General features: G+C 45.2%; 1 protein-coding gene across 1 annotated transcript; it reads right to left on the bottom strand.

The window, feature by feature from the left end:
* Positions 1-205: 205 nt before the first annotated feature.
* Positions 206-646, bottom strand: LOC136460814 (uncharacterized). Its single transcript, XM_066460376.1, has one exon. The coding sequence runs from the start codon at positions 644-646 to the stop codon at positions 206-208; it is 441 nt and encodes a 146-aa protein (XP_066316473.1).
* Between the last annotated feature and the right edge of the window lie 21,032 nt (positions 647-21,678).

Genomic DNA, 21,678 nt, shown 5'->3' with positions numbered 1-21,678 from the left:
CAGCAGCCAATAGTTTTGCTATCTCTTCACTGATGGCTCGGCGTTTTTCCTCATCGAAGCGGCGTAGGCATTGCTTCACTAGCTTGGAGCCTGGGAGGATTTTTAGGGTATGCTCCATGATCTCCCTCGGGATGCCTAGCATATCCAAGGGTTTCCACGCAAAGATGTCTTTGTTATCACGGAGGAAGTCGACGAGCGCGCTTTCCTATTCAGAGGAGAGCATGGTCCTGATGTGGACTTTTTTGCCCTCAGAGTTGTTGGGGTCCAAGAGGACCTCCTTAGGCCCTTCTGTCGATTTGAACAACCTAGATGACCTCTTCGCATTGGGTGCTTCTTCAATGACCTCCTCCCTGAGGGTGGCAAGCTCTTTGGAGGCGACGACTGCTGTGGCATGGCCGCAGCATTTGACTTCACACTCATAAGCGCGACGGAAGGAGGTGCTGATGGTGATGACCTCGTGGGGGCTCGTCATCTTAAGCTTAAGGTATGTATAGTTGGGGATGGCCATGAACTTCGCGTAGCATGGACGTCCAAGGATGGTGTGGAAGGTTCCGAGGAACCCTACCACATCGAAGGTAAGGGTCTCAGTCCTATAATTGGACCGATCCCCAAAACTGACGGGCAGATTGATCTGCCCCAGTGGCATAGCATGTCTACTAGGTACGATGCCGTGGAAGGGTGCTCAGATGGGGCAGAGGTTCGTTCAATCGACGCCCATCTCGTCGAGTGTCTTGGCATACATGATGTTGAGGCCGCTGCCTCTGTCCATCAGTACTTTCGTGAGCCGCTTTAGGTTGATGATTGGGTCAATGACAAGCGGGTACCTTCCTGGGTGTGGGATGACATTTGGATGGTCGGTCTGGTCAAAGGTTATGGTGGATTCTAACCACCGGAGGAAGGCAGGCGTGGCTGGTCCGGTCATATAGACCTCACGGCGTGTGACCTTCTAGCGGCGCTTGGAGTCATAGGCCGCTGATCCTCCAAAGATCATGAGGGCACCGTTCGGTGTTGGGAAGGTGTCGTCCTTCTTAGCATCATTAGTGGGGGTAGGTTCCTTCCCCTGCTCCTCCTTGTTGAGGCCCCCAGACAAGTATTTACGCATGAGGCCGCAATCCTTGTAGAGATGCTTGGCTAGGAAAGCATAGTTTGGGCATGGCCCCTCGAGCATTTTCTCAAAGTGGTTCAGAGCGCCCTCTGTGGGCTTTCGGCCACCCTTGCGGTTGGCTGCGGCCATGAGCGAGTTGTCGTGCCGTTGCTTCTTATTCTTTCTTTTGGTGGGATGGTTGGAAGCGCCTTCACCGGCGTCTTCGTCCTGCCTCGCCTTGCCATCGGAGCGGTCGAAGATGGCTCCAACTGCCTCCTCTCCTAAGGCATGGTTGGTGGCGATGTCCAGGAGCTCCTTGGTGGTCCATGGGCCCCTGCACCCTAGCTTGTGAACCAGAGACTCATAGGTTGTCCTAGATAGGAAGGCTCCTATCACGTCGGCATCAGCGACGTTAGGGAGCTTGTTGCACTGCCAAGAGAAGCGCTAGATGTACCCACGGAGGGTTTCATCGGCCTTCTAGTGGCAGTTCTTGAGGTCCCATGGGTTTCTAGGGCATTTGTATGTGCCCTAGAAGTTCCCCATGAAGATCTCTGTCAAATCCACCCAACTTTGAATGGCGTTGGACGATAGGTGCTCCAACTATGCTCGTGCCGAATCGGCCAAGAATAGCGGGAAATTGCAAATAATGAAGTCATCATCACTCACACCACCGGCCTGACATGTAAGCCAATAGTCTTCGAGCCAAAGCCTGGGGTTTGTTTCCCCAGAATATTTAGGGATGTTGGTAGGTGGTCGATACCTTAGTGGGAACGCAGCGTTGAGGATGTGTCGGCCGAAGGCCTAAGGGCCTAGCAGGCCGAGGCTTAGGCTTCGGTCCTCGCTGCTGTCATAGCGTCCGCCACATCGGGGATGGTAGGCATGGCGTGCTGCCTCTCCTGCGTCGCCGTGGGCGTGTTTGCAAGCGTCGATGGTGCTGCGTACGTCGCGGTCATGGCCGAGGCGTTGATGCACTAGGACGGCGAAGGGCTGCTTGCCACCTGGCGATGTTTGGTGAATGGATGTGTCCTTGGTGGGGCACACTGAGGGCATGCACTGGCTGGTGTCGGGCTCGCGTCATCGAGACAACAAGCTTTCTACCTGCTGCGCCGCCGCACGCTCGAGCAACGTGCGAATTTCTCAACGGGCGTGGCGATCCTCGGACATCACGGCCTCCGAAAGGCCATGCAGCAAGGCCGTTGCTGCGGTGATGTTTTGGCCTACCCGAGCAAAGTGAGGAAGCCCCTGTCGTCGGTGAGGATCCTCTGGTGTTTGGTGCGGGCCATGGCGTGTGCGCGCCCACCGCCTTCACGGCGTTCAATCTCGTGATTGATGTCCGCGTATTCCTAGATGAGCCCTTGTCCGGCCTCATCGATCTCTAGCTTGCGGGCTCTCAACTGCTCCATCCCCAAATGAGATGGGGCTGTTGCATCCCCTTGGACCTGCCGTCAGGGTGGCTTGTCGGGGTAGCCTCTTCCCCAGAGACGTCCTCGACATGCCCCTCAGGGGTCCACGCCATGAAGCACTCCTAGGAAGGGTGATGGCTCCCCATGTTGGAGTCCGAGCTGGAGAATGATCCTGGCTCCTCTGTGAGGAGCCTGTGGAGAGTCTCCATATCAGGTTCAATTGTCCCCATGAACTCGCTGTCCATGGGCGGCTGAACCATGCGTAGTGCTAGAAGGTGGCTAGCGGTTGCCGCGGCGTTGCGGAGATTGAATGGAAACGCTGTCGGGGCGCTTCGTACGGGGCCTTCCAGAAATAGGGTGATGCTGCGTGGGGCCTCCCTAGATAACTGGGGTCCAAGGGAGTTGTCTGGCTTGCCCTCAAGCCTTAGACAACTGAGGTTGATGGAAGGGAGAGACTGTGCGGCCATGTGGGCCAGCGCCAGCTCTCCTCCTAGTGTGACAATGAAATCTAGGTTGCCAAAACGCACATGTGCGCCCAAGACCCAGCTGATTGCATGGGTGGCCATCCGAGGCCTGATTTGGAATGCGCAAAGTCCCCTACCTGGCACGCCAACTATCGATGTTTCATACAAGCACCGACAAGTAGATTTATAGTAATGCGTGTTAGGCTCAGATGGTGCGCTAAAGGACACAAGATTTATACTGTTTCAGGCTGAATGTCCCTACGTCTAGTTTGTTGCTGCTTGTGTTATTAGCACCGAAAACAGTTTGTAGTAGGGGGTACAAATGATCGAGAGAGGGACTGGTCCCAAGTCTCTAATGGAAGGGTCGAAAGGAGGCCAAGAGCTTGGTAGCAGCTTGACTGTGTGTGTTGTGTGTTGTCCCGTCCAAAGTCCCTCCTCTGGTTGGAGGAAGCGCATCCCCTTTTATAGATGAAGGGGACGACTTTACAAGGGTGAGGGCTTAGGATGTGTACTCTACCTAGCCTTGTGGCTCACGTCTACCCAGCCTGGTTTCCCATTCTGATGGGTGCGAAAGGATGATAAGCGCATACAATACTATCGATGGCTCTATAGAATGTCAGGATGGTTATAGAATACTACCCTGCGCTAGGTATGGGCTGTGGTACAGTGGTTTTGACTTATGAGCCTCGCCTAGCCTTGCTCAACACGCCTTCTGGTTCCTATGAGTCTCTATTGGAGGGATGCGGGGTCGAGGTCTGAAGTAGCGCCATGGGTAAGGTCTTCTGATTTGGTGGACCCGAGGGGTCGGAAAGCGGGTGCCGCTCCCTTGGGTCCATAACATGGTGACGGTATATCCGTCATTTGTGGAGATCGCAAACCCTTTTCTGGAGCGTGGTGGTTGTCGTATATCTTCGTTGGGTTCCGTGTCCCAGAGCTGAAGGTGGCACCTACACCTCTACAGGGCAAGGAGCACGTACTTGCAATACTTTTTAGGCTCTACGATGCTCGGAAGGGTCTAAAGTACCCGTCCCGTTGTTCCCTGGCAGTACCTTTCCTGCTGGGGCGCAGGGTATGGTCCTTGAAGCTATGGTTGACCCGAATGTCTTATCTTGCCCTGTACCCATCATCATAAGGGAACAGGGAGAAGTTGTCAGGTAAGACGAAACTAGTCTTTAGACATCGAGTGTGGCGAGGTTTGTCCTCGGTCGTCGGGCAAGGCAGAGACTAGTCCTTATCCCTTGGGCGAGACCGAGCCCGCCCCTCGGGGATCAGGCGAGGCGGAGTCTATCCCTCAGCCCTCGAGCGAGGCGAGGTAGGCCCAAAAGGCGTTGAGCGAGGTGGAGACTAGCCCTTAGCCCTTGGGCGAGGCGGAGCTGTCCCAAAGGCATCAGGCGAGACGGAGACTAGCCCTTAGCCCTCGGGCGAGGCTGAGCTGTCCCAAAGGCGTCGGGCGAGGTGGAGACTAGCCCTTAGCCCTCGGGCGAGGCGAGGCCAGCCCAAAGGCATCGGGCGAGACAGAGACTAGCCCTTAGCCCTCGGGCGAGGCAGAGCTGTCCCAAAGGCGTCGGGCGAGGCGGAACCAAACTTTTGTCATTCGAGCAAGGAACATAGCGGCACCCTTATCCATCCAGAAGTTTTTAACGTTCGATGGTTATTGGTTCCACCTTCTGGGGTACCCTGGTATTAGGTCCCCGACAGCTAGTAAACTAATTATTATTGGGCTACAAAAATTACAGAGAACACCTGATAACACTTCAAACCTACTGTAAAATTTTTAGAGCTAACACTATCACCGATTTATCATAGAAATTCCTACAAGTTTATTTCTTAACAATATTAAGCATGTTAAAATAATTAGAGCAACCCTAAAGACCTACAAATCCTATGCAAACAAAATACACTATTAGATAGATCATGATTTTAGAAGACTAACAAAATTAGTTTGGCATTTTTGTGATTTTCTACATTTTATTTTCAATTTTTGAAGAGCATTGAATTAACAAAACAAAAACCTAAGCAGCCAGGCTCGGCCTGCAGGTGCGCGTGCGTCCCAACACGGGCAGACGACGGCCCAGCAGTCGAAAGCGGTCGTCCCATGCACGGCGCAGGTGCGATGGCGGCAGACCGGCCCAGCGCGCGGCTCGTCCCAGCAAGCCGACCCACGGTGGGAAGCCCAGCGGCGGCGACACCAATTTGTGCCAAAGCCCTTGTACTTTTACTTAATCCACCCGTACGATATTAACACTATTCATGTGAGTCATAAAAATTACATTGAGAACCCTAAAAAAGCTTCTATTCTAATTCTCACCCTTCTCCCTCCTTTGGTGAAGTAGAGGAGCAGAGGGCGGCGAGCGCGACAGGTGGTGGAGCGGCTCAGTGGTGGGGCTGTGCCGGTAGCGACTGGATAGCCAGGGAGGGGCATGGGCCATGATAGGACCCAGGCCTAGCCACGGCGTGGACCGAGGAGGGGCACGGCATGGTGGCCTCGCGTGGCCACAGCAGGGGCGGCCCAGCGCAGACGATGGCAGGAGGTTGTGCGGGGTGCGGCACGGAGATGGAGCGGCGCTGGGCAATAGAGGGGATGTGCGGCACCCAAGGGCTCGTGCGCACCCGCAAAGCAGGGCGCAGCTAGGGCGAAGGTGACCGCGCCATGCTGGCCACACGCGCCACTGGCCGCAGCAGCGGTTGCTTCATCGGCTCTAGGCAGCAGGCGGTGGTGGTGTTGCGGGGCATGGGGGCTAGCAAGGGTAGGCTCCTTGGCACTGGGTGGACATGGCACTCCCCTGGCTAGGCCTTGCTCATGCCGGGGCTGGGCGTAGCGGCCTAGCCGCATGCATGCAGCGCGGCGATGGCCTGAGTAGGGGCCACGGTAGCTCTCGGCAACACGGCTACAACGAGTGCACGCAGGGCACAATAGAGAGCAAGGCGGAGGTGATGGTGCTGACATCCGAGCACGGAGAGGGCAGAGTAGTGGAAACAGTGGTGGCCGAGCTTAGTGTGGCGCCCATGGTGGCCAGCGACAACGGTGAGGCTTCGTGCGTGCTCTCTGGTGGATGATTTCCACCATGATTTCATTCATGAGCAAGCTAGAAACCTAAAGCACTCCTAACTGGAAGGAATTGGATGGAGATGGTTTGTGCTCAATGAATTTGGAGGAGAGGGAGGGACGGTCATGGTGACTAGCGACGATGAAAATGACTTAAAGGCTCTGAGCTGGGCGGGTTGGCGAACTAACTGGTCGAGTGATCAGGACATAGGGTAGGGGCACATGTGGGAAGGCCAGCAGAGGGAGGGAGAGCAAACAGCCAGCAAGGCTGGCAAGCTCGGTCCTATCTCATAATGCGCACGTCGTACCGACGAGGTAGGTGAGATGAGTGGCCAGCGACACTTTCATTTTTATTTTTATTTTTATTTTTATTTTGTTCATATTTATTTTTAAACTAACAAACATCACATTGACACTCAAACAAGCATACCAACATATTCACGATGTTCATATCTTGCTGATGATATGATTTTTCCTATTTATATTTTATATTATTTTAGCTTCCAAAAATTCATTTTCTAAAACAACTTTATACATTTACAAGCGTAACTAAAGCTCTAAGGTTTTATTATTTAGCAAATTTTACTTTCAACAAATTTTTGTGTATAAAATTTATTTTTCTTGCTTAATCAACTAAACAAGTCATTCGCTATTTATTTGCTATCAGGCATTTTTAAGCACTTTCTTCATACTTTTTCCAAAACAAGCCCTAAACAACTTTTGTCCATAAGATTATTTAAAAGTTGTTAAGCACCAAGACAAGTTGACTAGCGACACTTATTTATTTGTTTTGTTCATGAAAGTGAGTCACACAAGATTCGTTTATAATTCCATGTGTGCTTTAAACTTTTAAACTCGAAAACTCATTTTGCTAATTTCTCTTAGGCATTAACCTAGGTGCTAAGCAAGCTCGTAACACCAGAGGTGTTACAACACTTGGCATGCTTTTCAAGTAATGCTAGTACCTTGCTTTTAATGTTGATCTCATGAGGTATCTAGTGCTTTTATTTCCATGTGATATCTAGCTAACCATGGTGCTAAGGGCGAACTTAAAGGTGCAACTCCGATTGGTATCACACTTCAAAGGTTTACTCTATACACCTTAGCATCATTTGGTAGTAATTACTCTCCCATAATTTCAATCTATGCATATGTGCGAGCTTCAAACCAAACAATCTAGCACATATGTAGGGGGAGCTAATACTACCATTTTGGGTTTGTGATACTTGTCCAAAATCATTTACACATGGTAAAATTGCTTGGGCAAGCAACATGAACCCAAAAGAGCTTAATTTCAATATCTTTGTAGAGTTGTTATCAATTACCAAAAATTGGGAGATTGAAAGGTCCTTGTGTAGTTTTGGTAATTGAGTGACAACCTAGGTGGACTAATTGTATTTATGTGAGGTACATAGGTGATTAGCCCACAGGTACGTGTTTGTGAGCAACATATGCCATGGAGGTGGAAATGGCTCGGAGATGTTGTAAAGCTCACACATGTGATGATGAAGGAGCTCATTGAACATGAGACATGACATTGAGTCATGTGATCAAGGTGGAGAAGATTAAGATAAGACTAGGCTTGATGGACTGGTTGCAAGCGTGATGGGCAAGTTAGAGGCTTTGGAGCAATGGACCGCGTGGCGGTGAATCTTGAACAAGACTTGGCACCGATGGACGAAGGCAACGGTGAAAAGCAAGTAAAGTCAAGATCGATGAACCAATATGATCACGTGATGATATGAAGTGGATCATATCATTGTTGATCATGTTGGTGCATGTGTTGCATCGACATTAGAGGAGATGGAATACGCAAGGCAAAGGTATAACCTAGGGCATTTCATTTCACCAGTCATAGGTGTGTAGAGAAGTTGATGACCGGATTTTAGGATAGATGGTCATACTATCAAGAGGAGCAAACTTGTTTGCATATCCGTCATCTAGTGCCACTTGAGTGATCTAACTTTGCATCGTTGCTAGGATCAAGTGGCGTGGCAAGTTGAGTAGCAAAATCCTTTGGAAAATGTTTGTGAAAAGCTAACACACATACACATGGGGGTATACACTTAGTGGTGTTGGCACATTTGCAAAGGTGAAGAAGTTGGTGAAGAAAAGGAGTTAGTTGTATTGGTCACAGAGTAACCGGACGTGTTCGGTGTGACTACTGGACGTGTCTGGTATTTCATCAAGGTGAGCGACTAAGTGAAAGTGACCGGACTCTGGCTTAGTGGAGTGACCGGACGCAGACAAGATACTATTTAGCATTAGGTCAAGGTGATATAGCATGAGGAAGGTTCATAGACTATGACCGGATGGTGCGATCGGATGCAGCGACCGGACACGTCTGGTCGCCATACCGGACGCGTCTGGTATGACTCTGCAACTCTCGGGTTTGAGCGCTATAAATAATCAAACTCTAGGAGCATCTGGTTTGGTGTGACTAGACATGTTCGGTCATCCCAGAGTGGCTCTAGGAGATCTCTAGACTCGACCAGACACTGAGTCTCCTATGTCTGGTCCGATGTGACCGGACGCTTCTAGTCGGCCCAGAAGGGCTCTGGGAGCTCTTTGGACTTGACCGGACACTGGCCCTCCTACGTTCGGTCGACACACCAGACGCGTCCTATCCTACATGTCAAAGAGAGCCATTAGCGACAACTGCTAGTTTGAATGGGACACGTGGAGGTCAGGCAGCGACCAGACACAGGTGACCGGATATGGGGTCACCATCGGATGCCCATGCACATGACCTGCGCGTCCGGTCATCCCAAAAAACACCCAGTGAAGGCGTAATGGCTATTTTAGCCCATGGGGCTATAAATAGAAGTGGTGGTTGGCCTTTGGGCAAAAGTTGAGCACACTAGAGCCTTGGTGGCTTTTGTGGTAGTGCTTGGGAGCCCACCATCTCACATATGCTTGATAGTGATCATCCGATTGTGTGAGAGAGTGATTCTAGTGTGATTGCATCATGAGGTTGCATCGAGTGGCACAAGGTGATCGAGTTGCAAGTCAGTGGTGCTTGTTACTCTTGGAGGTTGCCATCTCCTAGATGGCTTGGTGGTGGTCTCCATCAAAGCCCGCAAGAAGCTTATGCGGTGCTCTGGAGAAGAGCTTTGTGAGGGGCATTGTGCTCGCCCCACAAAAGCTACAAAGAGCAACTCTAGTAAAGCGAGACACGAAGGGCGACAAGTGGTCCGGTGGGGTCAAGTGCTAGATCTTGTCGTAAGCACTCCACATGGGAGAGTGTGACTTATGGGTCACCACTAGCAAGAGGACCGCCGGCAACCTTGGAGCTTGTCTCAATGGGGACTAGCATGTTGGCAAGCACGTGAACCTTAGGAAAAAATCATCGTATCATCCTTGTATTCCCATTGGTTTGCATCCTCAATACACAAGCATGTAATTACTTTCATATACATTGTGCTTGTGTAGTTGCTCTTGTAATTAGTTAGCTTGTGTAGCTTGCTAGTTACCTTCTAGCTTTTGTAGCATAGAAGTAGCTCCCTTGCATGGCTAATTTGGTTTGTGTAACCTTGTTAGTCATATTGCTTAGTTTGTGTAGCTAGTTATTTGCGCTCTCTAATTTGGCATTGGTTGCCTTGTTATTGAGCATTGCTAGTGAGCTTAGTTGGCTTTGTGCTTTTGCTTACTAGCATGTGTAGGAGCTCCCTCATTGCTTGGAGTACTAGTGGCATAGATTTATGTGACCTTGCTTCTAGAATTGGTTAGGTGAGCTCTAGCTAGGCCGACATCTTAGTTGCTTAATTAGAAACTTTGCAAGGTGCTAGAGAACATAGATAGTGGGGTGTATTCTTGGCTAGACCGATTGTTTTAATTCCGTACTTGTTTCGGTTAGCCGATGTGATTAAGTATTAGAAACAACTATTCACCCCCCTCTAGTCATCATCTCAACCTTACAAGTGGTATCAGAGCTAGGTCTCTCATTTGTGGTCTTCACCGACCTGAGAGGATGGTGACTTATGGGTTAAATGTTGATTGTCCACACATTTTTTATGGCACACACTTTACACGATGGAAAAATTGGATGATATGCAATTTTAAGTTTATTTGCCCTCAAATGTGGTGGATGGTAGATATATGCTTTTCTCATGTGTTGGATGAAGATAATCTAACTCAAGCACGAGCGAAATGCCTAGATCTCGACATCCAAGCTACTAACATCATGTATAGATCTTTGCATGATTGCATATTTGGAGAGATCATTGACATGAAGACCACCTATGAGATTTGGAGTTATCTCAATGAGAAATATGAGACAGTCTCCGATGATGATGATGAGCCCAAGAAGGAGGCACATGAGTGTGTTGAGCATGACCACAATTCAGTGATTGTGGAAGATTGCTCCACCTCATGGTCAAGTGATGATGATAATGATCATATCACAAGATCACTTGACAAGATTGATGATGATGCCACAAGTGATGCCAATGATGATGCTACTCCATGCACAGTTGATGGTGATAATGATGGATCATGCTTGGGGTATGAGAGTGATGTTTCTTCAAGCTCTCCAACTACATCACATTGCTTCATGTCACAAGGTGACACTAAGGTATCTAATGCAAATGTGATTGATCTTGATTCATATGAGGAGCATCTAGATAGATATGGTTGCATGATCAAAGCTTTAGAAAAAGAGATGGCTAAAACCGAGAAATTGAAAAATGAAAACTGTTTTCTAAAGAACACATGTGAACAACAAAAGCATCTACTTTATATTACTACTTGTTCACATGAGGAGCTAAAATTGGCTCATGAGGAACTTAGTGTTGCTAATGATAACTTGGTACAAGACCATGCTTTTCTCACTAAGGAGATTTCTAATGGAAAAACTAAAACTAGTGAGAGCTCATCACATGGGTCAATTGATCAATCACATATTGTTGCTAACCCTTGTGATGTAGGCAAGAAGCTTGTATCCACCTCTTGTGATGATTTATTAGAAATGCCATGTTCTTCACAAATACATGCTTGTTCTACTTCTATGTCTTGTGAGACTAATCTTTTGAAAGAGAACGATGAGCTCAAAAATGCACTAAAGAAATTGAGCAACAAGTTAGAGAGGTGCTACAACTCAAAAGTCACCTTTGAGCATATGTTGAAGACTCAAAGAAACTATTGTGACAAGTGTGGCCTTGGCATCAAGAAGAAGATGACAAAGGGTGAAATAAAGAGAGAAAGAAAGATGAAGAAGCTACAACAAAGAAAGCTCTCTCATACCATGTGCTACCAATGTCATGAAGTAGGACACCTTGCAAATGGTTTCCCTAACATTGAGAAGATCAAGAAGATAAAAGAAAAAGAGAGGCTCAAGCATGTGAAGTGCTTCAAGTGCCGCACTTGGGGTCACCTTACCTCAATGTGCCCAACCAAGCAATTGGTGAAGCAACTAGAAGAGCCTCAACTAAAGCCACAAGTTGAGCAAGAGAAGACACCCCAAGAGCACATTAAGATCAACCATGAAGATGGTGGTGATTTGATGATAAAGAAGAAGAAAACTAGAAGGGTTGAAAAGCAAGAGAAAGAGCAATGCGTCCAAGAATGAATCAAGATGCAAAGCAAATGAGCAAAAACAAAGAAGAGAAAATAGAGAAGATTGCTCTCATGAGATGCTATAGTTGTGACACATTAGGCCACCTTGCTTCGGGTTGTCCAAACAAGCTTGAGGAGAAGGCTCAAGCAAACAAGGAGAAGCAAGGCAATGAGAAGCCCAACATGAGCAAGGAAGAAAAGGCTCATGCAAAGAGAAAGTGTTACTCATGCCAGGAAAGGGGACACATGGCACATTCATGTCCCCTAGGTAATACTCCTAAGCCTATTTCAATTGATGATGATTCTATGCTTAGGAAGGATGGTAATGGTACCTCTATGGTTACTATTGGAATACATCCCGCTACTCATACTAAGGCTATGCCTAAGTATATTGCTCCTAACTTGAGAGGGCCCAAAATTATTTGGGTACCATAAAAAACTAGATGATTGATTGTAGGTACCATCGGCATTAGAGACTTGATTCAATTGATTTCATATTGATCATCATATGTTGAGTCAAGTTATGAAGCCTAGTGCACATCCAAACCCAATGCCACAATAATTAAGTGAAGTTCATATGTGCTACATCATACAAGTGCTATAATTCAAGTTGTTGGTGATTCATTGGATATATTCAATGACTTGCAAATAATTGAGTTGAAGCTTGCTAGTTGGATGATCATGAGCTAGCTAAGGTATATCTCTTGTTGATCATTTTATTTGGGTGCATATGAGTTGATTCAATTTGATAAATTTTCAATGTTGCTTGCTATGAGATGATTGAATTGATAATTGATTAGTAGTCAAGTTTGGATTGATTTGTGTTGGATAAGTTCATAAGATGACATTTAGTAAGTGGATTGAAAGGATTTATGTCTTGTGAAAGTATTCAAATGAGTTAGTGTCAAGTTTGATTCATATCTGATGAAGTATAGCTCAAGTGATTGAAATTTGTCCTATATTGAAAATCTGAGTGAGTTGTGATCTTGTCTCAATGGGGACTAGCGTGTTGGCACACACGTGAACCTTAGGAAAAAATCATCGTGTCATCCTTGTATTCCCGTTGATTTGCATCCTCGTTACACAAGCATGTAATTACTTTCATATACATTGTGCTTGTGTAGTTGCTCTTGTAATTAGTTAGATTGTGTAGCTTGCTAGTTTCCTTCTAACTTGTGTAGCCTAGAAGTAGCTCCATTGCATGGTTAATTTGGTCTCGATAAATGATTTACAACAACCAAGATCGTATATGATTCAACATACATGCCACATATTACATAAAGTTCACAGATACATTTTCATCATCAGGGTACGAATAAAAGTTATTACAAACCGAGTTTGATAGATAAAGGCGGAAGCAAATTAAGTTTAAAATTAAAGTTTCCAACATAGTTTGATACAGTGCCAAGTAGGATCACGGTCCACAAAAGCAAATAAAGAAGCCTGCCCAAGGCTTACTCCTCATCCACGGCGGGATAGAAGCAACTCTTGCAATAACCATGGTACACAGTGACATCTGCAACAATGGGAAATAAAACCCTAAGTACGAGAAGGTACTCAGCTAGACTTACCCGTCAGAAACCAGAAATAACATGACTCCAAGGATTATGTAAGGCTGTATAAGTGGAGATAGCTTGACAACATTTGCATAAAAGCAATTGACTTAGTTGTATAATTATGATTCCTTTATCAGGTTAATTATAACTATCCATCTCTAGATTAGCAACTATCCTATGCCAAACATGTGGTATATCAATTTAAAAGCATACAATAGTAACCATAGTAGGTATTGTAATTCCATATTCATTCAAACCATCATGTTCCATAACACAGTTACTATGATGTTGGGACTAGCCAAGTTTCACTATCCGGGAGAGACAACGATTCGAATTGATTTCAACCAGCTGGGAATTTATTCCTAACACAAACCTAGGCATACCGCGTGAAGGCAGCCTTAGGTCACCCTTGGTACAACTCATGTACACATTTCGTGGGTCCATACTGCGCCGCACAATCTGGGACACCATATGCCAGGATGTTTAAACCTAGCCTGCCCTTGTGCTCAGTCTGATCGCCCCCCATAAGGAGCGCACAACAGAACGGGTCCTGACCTGAGTTGAGCTACTCGGCTTCATGGTTGGAACAAGTTATCTGGCCAACTAAGTGATTGGCATGCGTTCAATCTTGTTAGAACCGCCAACAACGGTACGGTCCTTAATCGGCACAGACGGAATCACATGAGTCAACCTACCATAGACTCCGCCCAACCTTGATTTTCTTTTACCCCATGGTTCTGTTCCACGATAGCAAATATAGCCAACCGTGCTCCGGTATTCACCTATATCTCGCAGGTGATAGGACATCACCCGACTTCTACCGGTCTAAGCATGGCTAAGCATATATTCGATCCTAGACCTATACCGGTTAAAGGTGTAATATCTGGACAAGGAATTTATATGCATCAAGTGGTTCCATTCAACTCTTATAACCTAATGCATCAATCATAAGTACTTAAGTAATTATTTGTAAAATACTAGGAGACTTAAAATGCTCCGGGGCTTGCCTCGCAGAAAGGAAGTGGGGCGGTGGTCAGGACACTCCAGAAGTTCTTTAGGATTCTGCCCCTCGCCTTCGGGAGCTGCAACTTGAGGATTCTCCTGCTGGTCCCCTTCCTTTACCTCGTCGAATTCCAGCAACGTTATTTCTTCCTCCGATCCTAGATGCATGAATATAGCATAAGATATTGTGAATGCATATATGTTAACAAGTGCATCATGTTCTACTGAGTAGGTGCATATCTCTTCTTGATTATGCAATTAACTACTTCAACAATTCATCAACTATTTCACAAACAGCAGCTACTTATTTTACTCATAACTGGAGTTCTCGTTACCCAAATGCAGTGATCCTAGACTTTCTGGAAAGCTTATAAAATTACCTACAACTCTTATTTAATTCACAAAAGCTAATTCACAACTCATCTTAGCCAAAACAGACAATCATATCAGTGCTGTCTAGAATTTCCAGAGAGCAAGCAATTCGGAATGCTAACTTTAAACAGCTGTAACTCCTAAACCGTTTGACCTATGGTCCTGAAATTTTAACACAAGGCATATGATGAAGTTATCTACCACTTTGTTATTAACCATTTTTACAGTAAACATCATTTCTATCATGCAACTTATCAAACTACAGAATCTGTCCGGAAACTATTCTAATTCGCATTATGAAGCAACAATACTTCTACTTCATATAAGTATTCAAATTTTTACAACCCAAAGCCTACCAACAGTTTAAGCATACTAAATACGCTCAAGAAAACCAAATGGTGAAGCCAAAACTATTTATTTAGATGCCTTTATTATTTTACTTAGATACATAGGTTAAATAATAAACATATACCAAATGTGCATCATAAATTCTTAAAAATTTATAGTGCCTTACTAATGCTACCAAAAGACCACTGTAAAAGTTTCATGCCATTTTATATAGTAAAACATTCTATACAAAAATGACAAGACAGAAAGGCTTACAATAGCAAAAATAGAAAACCCTAGTGAAAAGTGTCAAGCAATAGATTTCCTATTTTTCTTATCATCCTTATGATACTAGCATGACCTCCAACAAATTTCATGAATATTGGATTCCTAAATAATTTATAAAAATTCATACAAGGATTACCTATTTATAAAAGAAAATTCTATAACTACAAATCTATACATGCACTGATCCTAAAATTTTTACCAGACCTCATACATGTCAAGAATAGATTACCACAAAAATTTCAAAATTTTTGGAGCGCAGGAACTCTAGATATAAAATGAATAAGTTTGCATGCATTCCAAAACACATTTCAAATCTCCATTTAAATCTGCCAAAATTTCTGCTGTAAGTGTCAAGATCATATTTTTCTTAAATACTTCACTTCCTAAGGAACACTACCAAATTTATTTCACAATTTTTGAAGCTATACAACTGGAGATCTAAAAATCACAAAACACATGAAATCTAGAATCAAAATGAACTATCCTTTAGTACTGCTGTCACTGGCGACTAGGACCCACAAGTCAGTCGGCCCCACCAATTAGTGACCCGAAATAGGGCAGCGATGCTGCGAGACGGTTGCGTGGCCAGAGCTCGCCGATGGCGAGGTTGCCGGTGGTGACATCTTCACCACGTGATCTTCGTGACCTAGCGCGTTGATTGGTCTACTTGGTTGGGACTCTCGACGAAGCTACACGCGGTGGCAGCGCTCATGGCGGCACGGTGAGGCGGGACGATGGCGGTACGCCAGTGACGACCTCGGTGGCTCAACTACAAGCTCAGACGAGCATCTACGAGCTAGGGCAGACCTATTGCGCGCTCTAACGTGGCACGCGGTGGTCGAAATCAGCCGGTCCATGGTGACGGAGTCGGTAGCGGGGCTCCGGCGAGCTGTGCATAGCGCTGGAGCTTATCGGGTGCTATCAGCGGGCATAGGTGGATGTGGTGGGTTGCTAGGGAGCTGGTGGTGCTGCTATGGTGATGGAGGAGCAGCTCGACGCGAGCTTGCATTGGCTATGGCGACGGCGGAGGTGGGGAAGAGCTTGGCTGCCGTGGCGGTTGCTTCGGCCGACGAAGGAGAAGGCGAAATGGGAAAATGAGGGCACGGCTGAGTGCGGGCGGTAGCTGGGAGTGATGTAGTGCGCTTGGGCCTAGCTCTGTCGCATGGGGCAGGACGCCGGTGACACGCGGCCGCTACGGACCTCCACGCAGCGTGCGGGCTCTGCTTCTATCGGCCACCAAGTTGTTCGTTCAGTTGATTCAGTTAAGCCAAAACCGATCTTGATAGCACGTATTGCAACGATGAAAACTCCATGATCATGGACTTTCAGCAAAAATTTCCTAGATCAAAGTTGAAGCCTAAAGTACCAGCTCCAATTGTTGTTAAAGAATCATGCTCTAATTCACAACCGAAATCGAGTTATGTCATCCCAAAGGTCAGCCTGTCAGGCTGTCAGTTGATAGGACTAAGAAAAATTTTGCTAAGTGATGAAATGTTGGTTTTGCTGATTTTTATGATCCAAATTCAAGCATGTTAGGAGCTAAACCAGTCAATGACCCAAAAATAAAAGTAGTTCCTTTTGCCAAACACTACAACTTTTCTTTAGTGACCTCCTCCATGCAAGGTCTCTAACACATAGTTCAAACTTGGTCAAACATGTCACATTTAAATGATGATACACTTCAAACTATGGCTTAATGACCTATTTACCCCTAACCATGAATATCAAAGTTGTTCATAATGATACTCTAAACATGTCTAAGCAAATTGCAAGGTCATACAATCATTTCATGTATTAGTCACACATAGTGCTATCTAGGTTAACATGAAATCTTAAGTGTTTGGTCATGAAAGGTGACCTTCATGAACAATGTCCTATTTGCTAACCCATGTGTTGTTAAATGTTTTTGGTGACTCACATCCACCAAGTACATGTTTTCACTCATGATCATTTGCATATGTACAAGGAAACATGCAATAACAAGCAAATGTTGCATATGTTTTAATCCAATGTTTCAATTGTAAATGCTTGTTTATGAATACTTGATGATCATGCTCATGCTATGCAAGTCAAGTTATGCAAGGCTAACACCTAGGGTGTTACAGCCCCTCCCCCTTATAAAAATCTTGTCCTGAGATTTGCAAGACCTACCATTCTTGGAAAAAGGTGGGATAAACTTCTCGTAAATAATCTTCTCTTTCCCACGTAGCATCTTGTTCAATGTGATTGTTCCACACCACTTTATAGAACTTAATAATCTTACTCCGTGTTACTCTTTCCATCTCCTCTAATACTCGAATTGGCTTTTCCTCATAGGTCAAATCTGATTGAAGTTGTACGTTGGTGGGTGCAATAGCTTCATCAGGTACTCGAAGACATTTCTTTAACTGAGATACATGGAAGACATCAAATATTACACTCATCTCAGGTGGAAGTTGTAACTTATAAGAAACATTTCCTTTCTGTTCCAAAATCTTGTATGGCCCTACATATCTAGGTGAAAGCTTCTTTTTCATCCCAAATCTCTTCACCCCTTTCATGGGTGATACTTTCAAGTATACATAGTCATCCACTTCAAAAGTCAGTGGTCTCCTTCTATCAGCATAACTCTTTTGTCTCGATTGAGCTGCCTTCATATGCTGTTAGATGGCACGTACTTGCTCTTTAGCTCCATTGACAAAGTCAATACCAATGTATCTCCTTTCACCGGGCTCAATCCAATTCAATGGAGTTCTACATTTTCAGCCATACAAGGCTTCAAATGGAGCCATCTTGATACTCGCTTGATAACTGTTGTTATAGGAGAACTTAGCTAAAGGTAACCATTTCTCCCATGAACCTTTTGAAGATATAACACAAGCTCTAAGCAAATCTTCTAGGATTTGGTTTACTCACTCTGTCTATCCTGAAGTTTGTGGATGATATGCAGAACTTTTGATTAGCTTGGTTCCCAAAGCCTAGTGTAAGTGCTCCTAGAAACGAGCTATGAACTATGGTCCTCGATCTGAGATTATAGTCTTGGGTACTCCATGTAGTCTCACGATCTGGGAAACATATATCTCAGCGTATTTCCCAACTATATACCGTGTGTTCGTGGGTATAAAGTGTGCTGACTTGGTGAGACGATCAACAATAACCCATATTGAATCGTGACCTTGTGGTGTCATTGGAAGGCCTGTGATAAAGTCCATGCTGATTTCCTCCTATTTCCAACCCGGAATAGGCAATGGCTGAAGTAATCCGGCAGATTTCATATGAATAGCTTTTACTCTACTACAGTTATCACACCTAGTGACATAGGCTGCGATCTCTTTCTTTATCTTAGTCCACTAAAAATGAGTTTTCAAATCTTGGTACATCTTACTACTACCCGAATGGATAGACAATTTGGACGAGTGAGCTTCATCTAAAATTTGGTTCCTCAGCTCATGGTCTTTTGGTACCACAAGTTGGTCCTCAAACCATGACGCACCTCTTTCGTCCAATCTGAAATGCTTGGTCTCTTGCTCTTGCATTTTTCTCTTGATGTGACTTATTCCTACATCTGTCTGCTGCAGCTCCATGATTTTGCTCTCAAGTGAACAACTAATCGTGATATTGTGTAGTACAATAGGGTGTAACAAGTTGAATCCATCTTCCAATAATGCTTCTATAGTGTCGCAATGAGACTTTCGACTGAGTGCATCTGCTACTACATTAGCTTTTCCTAGTTCCAAATTATAGTCCTTAATTAATTCTAACCATCTTCGTTGTCTCATGTTCAGCTCTGGTTGGGTAAAGATATACTTGAGACTTTTGTGGTCAGTATATATATGACATACATTGCCCAACAAATAATGTCTCTATATCTTTAATGCATGAACAACTATTGCAAGTTCTAAATCATGTGTAGGGTAGTTGACTTCATGCTTTCTCAATTGCCGAGAAGCATATGCAATAACTCTTCCTTCTTGCATAAGCACACATCCCAAACCTATTCCCGATGCATCACAAAATACATCAAAAGGCTTTTCAATGTCTGGTTGTGCTAGCACAGGTGCAGTAGTCAACAAAGTTCTGAGGGTGTGAAAAGCTGCTTCACATTCTGGTGTCCATTTGTACTTCTCATCTTTCTGAAGTAGTCTGGTCATGGGCTTAGCTATCTTTGAGAAATCTGGAATGAAATGACGATAATATCCTGCTAACCCTAGAAAACTCCAAACTTCATGAACCGAAGTTAGGGCTTTCCAATCCATGACCTCTTGTACTTTTGATGGGTCTACAAAGATTCCATCCCTTGATAAGATGTGACCTAAGAAAGGTACTTTGCTCAACCAAAATTCACACTTGCTAAATTTTTCATATAGCTTATGCTCCCTCAATCTAGATAAAACAATCCTCAGATGCTCTTCATGATCTGACTCATTTTCTGAATAAATCAATATATCATCGATAAACATGATCACGAACTTGTAGAGCTCGGGCATGAATACCGAGTTCATCAGGTACATGAAGTAGGCTGGAGCATTTGTTAGTCTGAAAGACATAACCAAATACTCATATAAGTCGTACCTAGTAGAGAAAGCAGTTTTAGGTATGTCCTCCGATCTGATCTTTATCTGATGGTAGCCTGATCTCAAGTCAATTTTGGAGAATACCTTTGCCTTCGCTAGCTGATCGAACAAGATGTCAATACGGGGCAACAGATATTTGTTCTTGATGGTCACAGCATTGAGTGGTCTATAATCTACACACATTCTCAGTGACTTGTCCTTCTTTTTCACAAATAAGGTTGGACATCCCCACGAAGATGAGCTAGGTTGGATAAGACCCTTGTCCAGTAGATCTTGCAATTGAACCTTAAGTTCCGCTAACTCATTGGGTGACATTCTATAGGGCCTTCTTGATATGGGTGCCGTACCTGGCACTAACTCGATCTTAAATTCCACATCCCTATTAGGGGGTAAGCCTGGTAATTCCTCTGGAAATACATCTGGAAACTCACAAACCACTGGGATATCACAAAGTGTGGTGGTTTGGATAGCACAAACTAAATGTTGGAGTTCAAAATTGTGGGAGAGTGGTACTAGAAAAGCATTCCCTCCTGTGGGTTCTCTCAACATAATAGTACGGGTGCTGGTGTCAATAAGAACATCATGATACTTCATCCAATTCATGTCTAAGATTACACTTATCGATAACCCGGGCAATATTATCAAATCCATTGTGTACTCCCTCCCGTGTATAGAGATGAGCACATTTTTTACTATCTTATTTGTAGCAATAGTTGCCCCTGCTGAACTTATATTATAACTCCCTTTGCTTACTTCAATTATTTCTTGATCATGTCTAGATGCAAATGCTTGACTCATAAATGAATGAGAAGCTCCCGAATCAAATAAAACAACAGTAGGATGCTTGTTGACGAGAAACATACCAGTCATGACAACTTCTCTAGCGGATACTTCCTCAATAGTAGTATAATGCACGTATCCTAGATGTGCCCTTGCGTTCGCCTGCCTCTAATTGTTCTTATTTGGGTTGCCATTCTTCTTGGGGTGGGGGCATTCCTTGGCCCAATGACCCATTTAATTGCAGTTGAAACATGGCTGATTATTCCTAGGTCCTGTGGAGCTCCCCTGACTGCCAGTCCTTTTTGGTAAGGCAATAGTGAATGCCTTACGGAATGGTTTCTGAGGTCTGCTGTTCAGCGCTTTAGGTGGTGGAGGCCTAAACTTGGGTGTAGGTAGTTGGAATTGTGCCCTAGCTATGACAGGTGCTCTTGCCTGCGAAGATCCAGAGGCACCTGCCTGATATGCCCTCTTGCGACCCTTAGCAACGGCATGCATATTATTGTGGTTTTCTTGGGTCAAAGCATCACTAATAAACTCATTGTATGTGGCGCACCTAGAATTGGCCATGGTCTTCATCAGTTTGGTACCCAGACCCCGCTTGAAGCTCTCTATTTTCTTCTCCTCAGTATCCACAAAGCCTGGAGCATATCTGGACAGGTTGTTGAATGCGTGCATATATTTTGTGAGGGTCTTCGTTCCTTGAGTGAGCCTCATAAATTCAGCTGCTTTCATGCGCATTAGGCCCGAGGGAATATGATGTCCCCTAAAAGCTAGCTTGAACTGCTCCCATGTCACTCGCACATTAGCAGGCAGAGATGACAAGAAATGTGTCCACCAGATCCCTACTGGTCCTTGCAGCTGATGAGAAGCATACTCAGCTTTCAGATGCTCAGTGACCCTTAGCAGACGAAACTTCTGCTCAATGGTGTTGAGCCACTCGTCAACCTGTAGTAGTTCCTCAGCCACCTTGAAGATAGGAGGCTTCGTATCTAGAAATTCCTTGAATGTACTATGCTGATTTGGCTTAGCCCCTGCTTGATGTGGGTGGCCACGAGCGGTGTTTTGCGCGATGAGGCGCAGAGCTTCTTCCATTGTCCTTTGGCTCCTCAAGAACTAGGAAAAGAACTCCTGAGCGGACGGCGGCGGCGGTGGTGGTAAGTCATCATTATTGCCATCATGGCTGCTACTAGCTCCTGCACAGGTGCGCGTCATCTGCGAAGTTACAACAATAAACGATTATTGGTTGATGC

Source organism: Miscanthus floridulus, chromosome 6, assembly GCF_019320115.1.
Source record: "Miscanthus floridulus cultivar M001 chromosome 6, ASM1932011v1, whole genome shotgun sequence".
Lineage (NCBI taxonomy): Eukaryota > Viridiplantae > Streptophyta > Magnoliopsida > Poales > Poaceae > Miscanthus > Miscanthus floridulus.
This window is presented reverse-complemented; position numbering and strand designations above follow the sequence as displayed.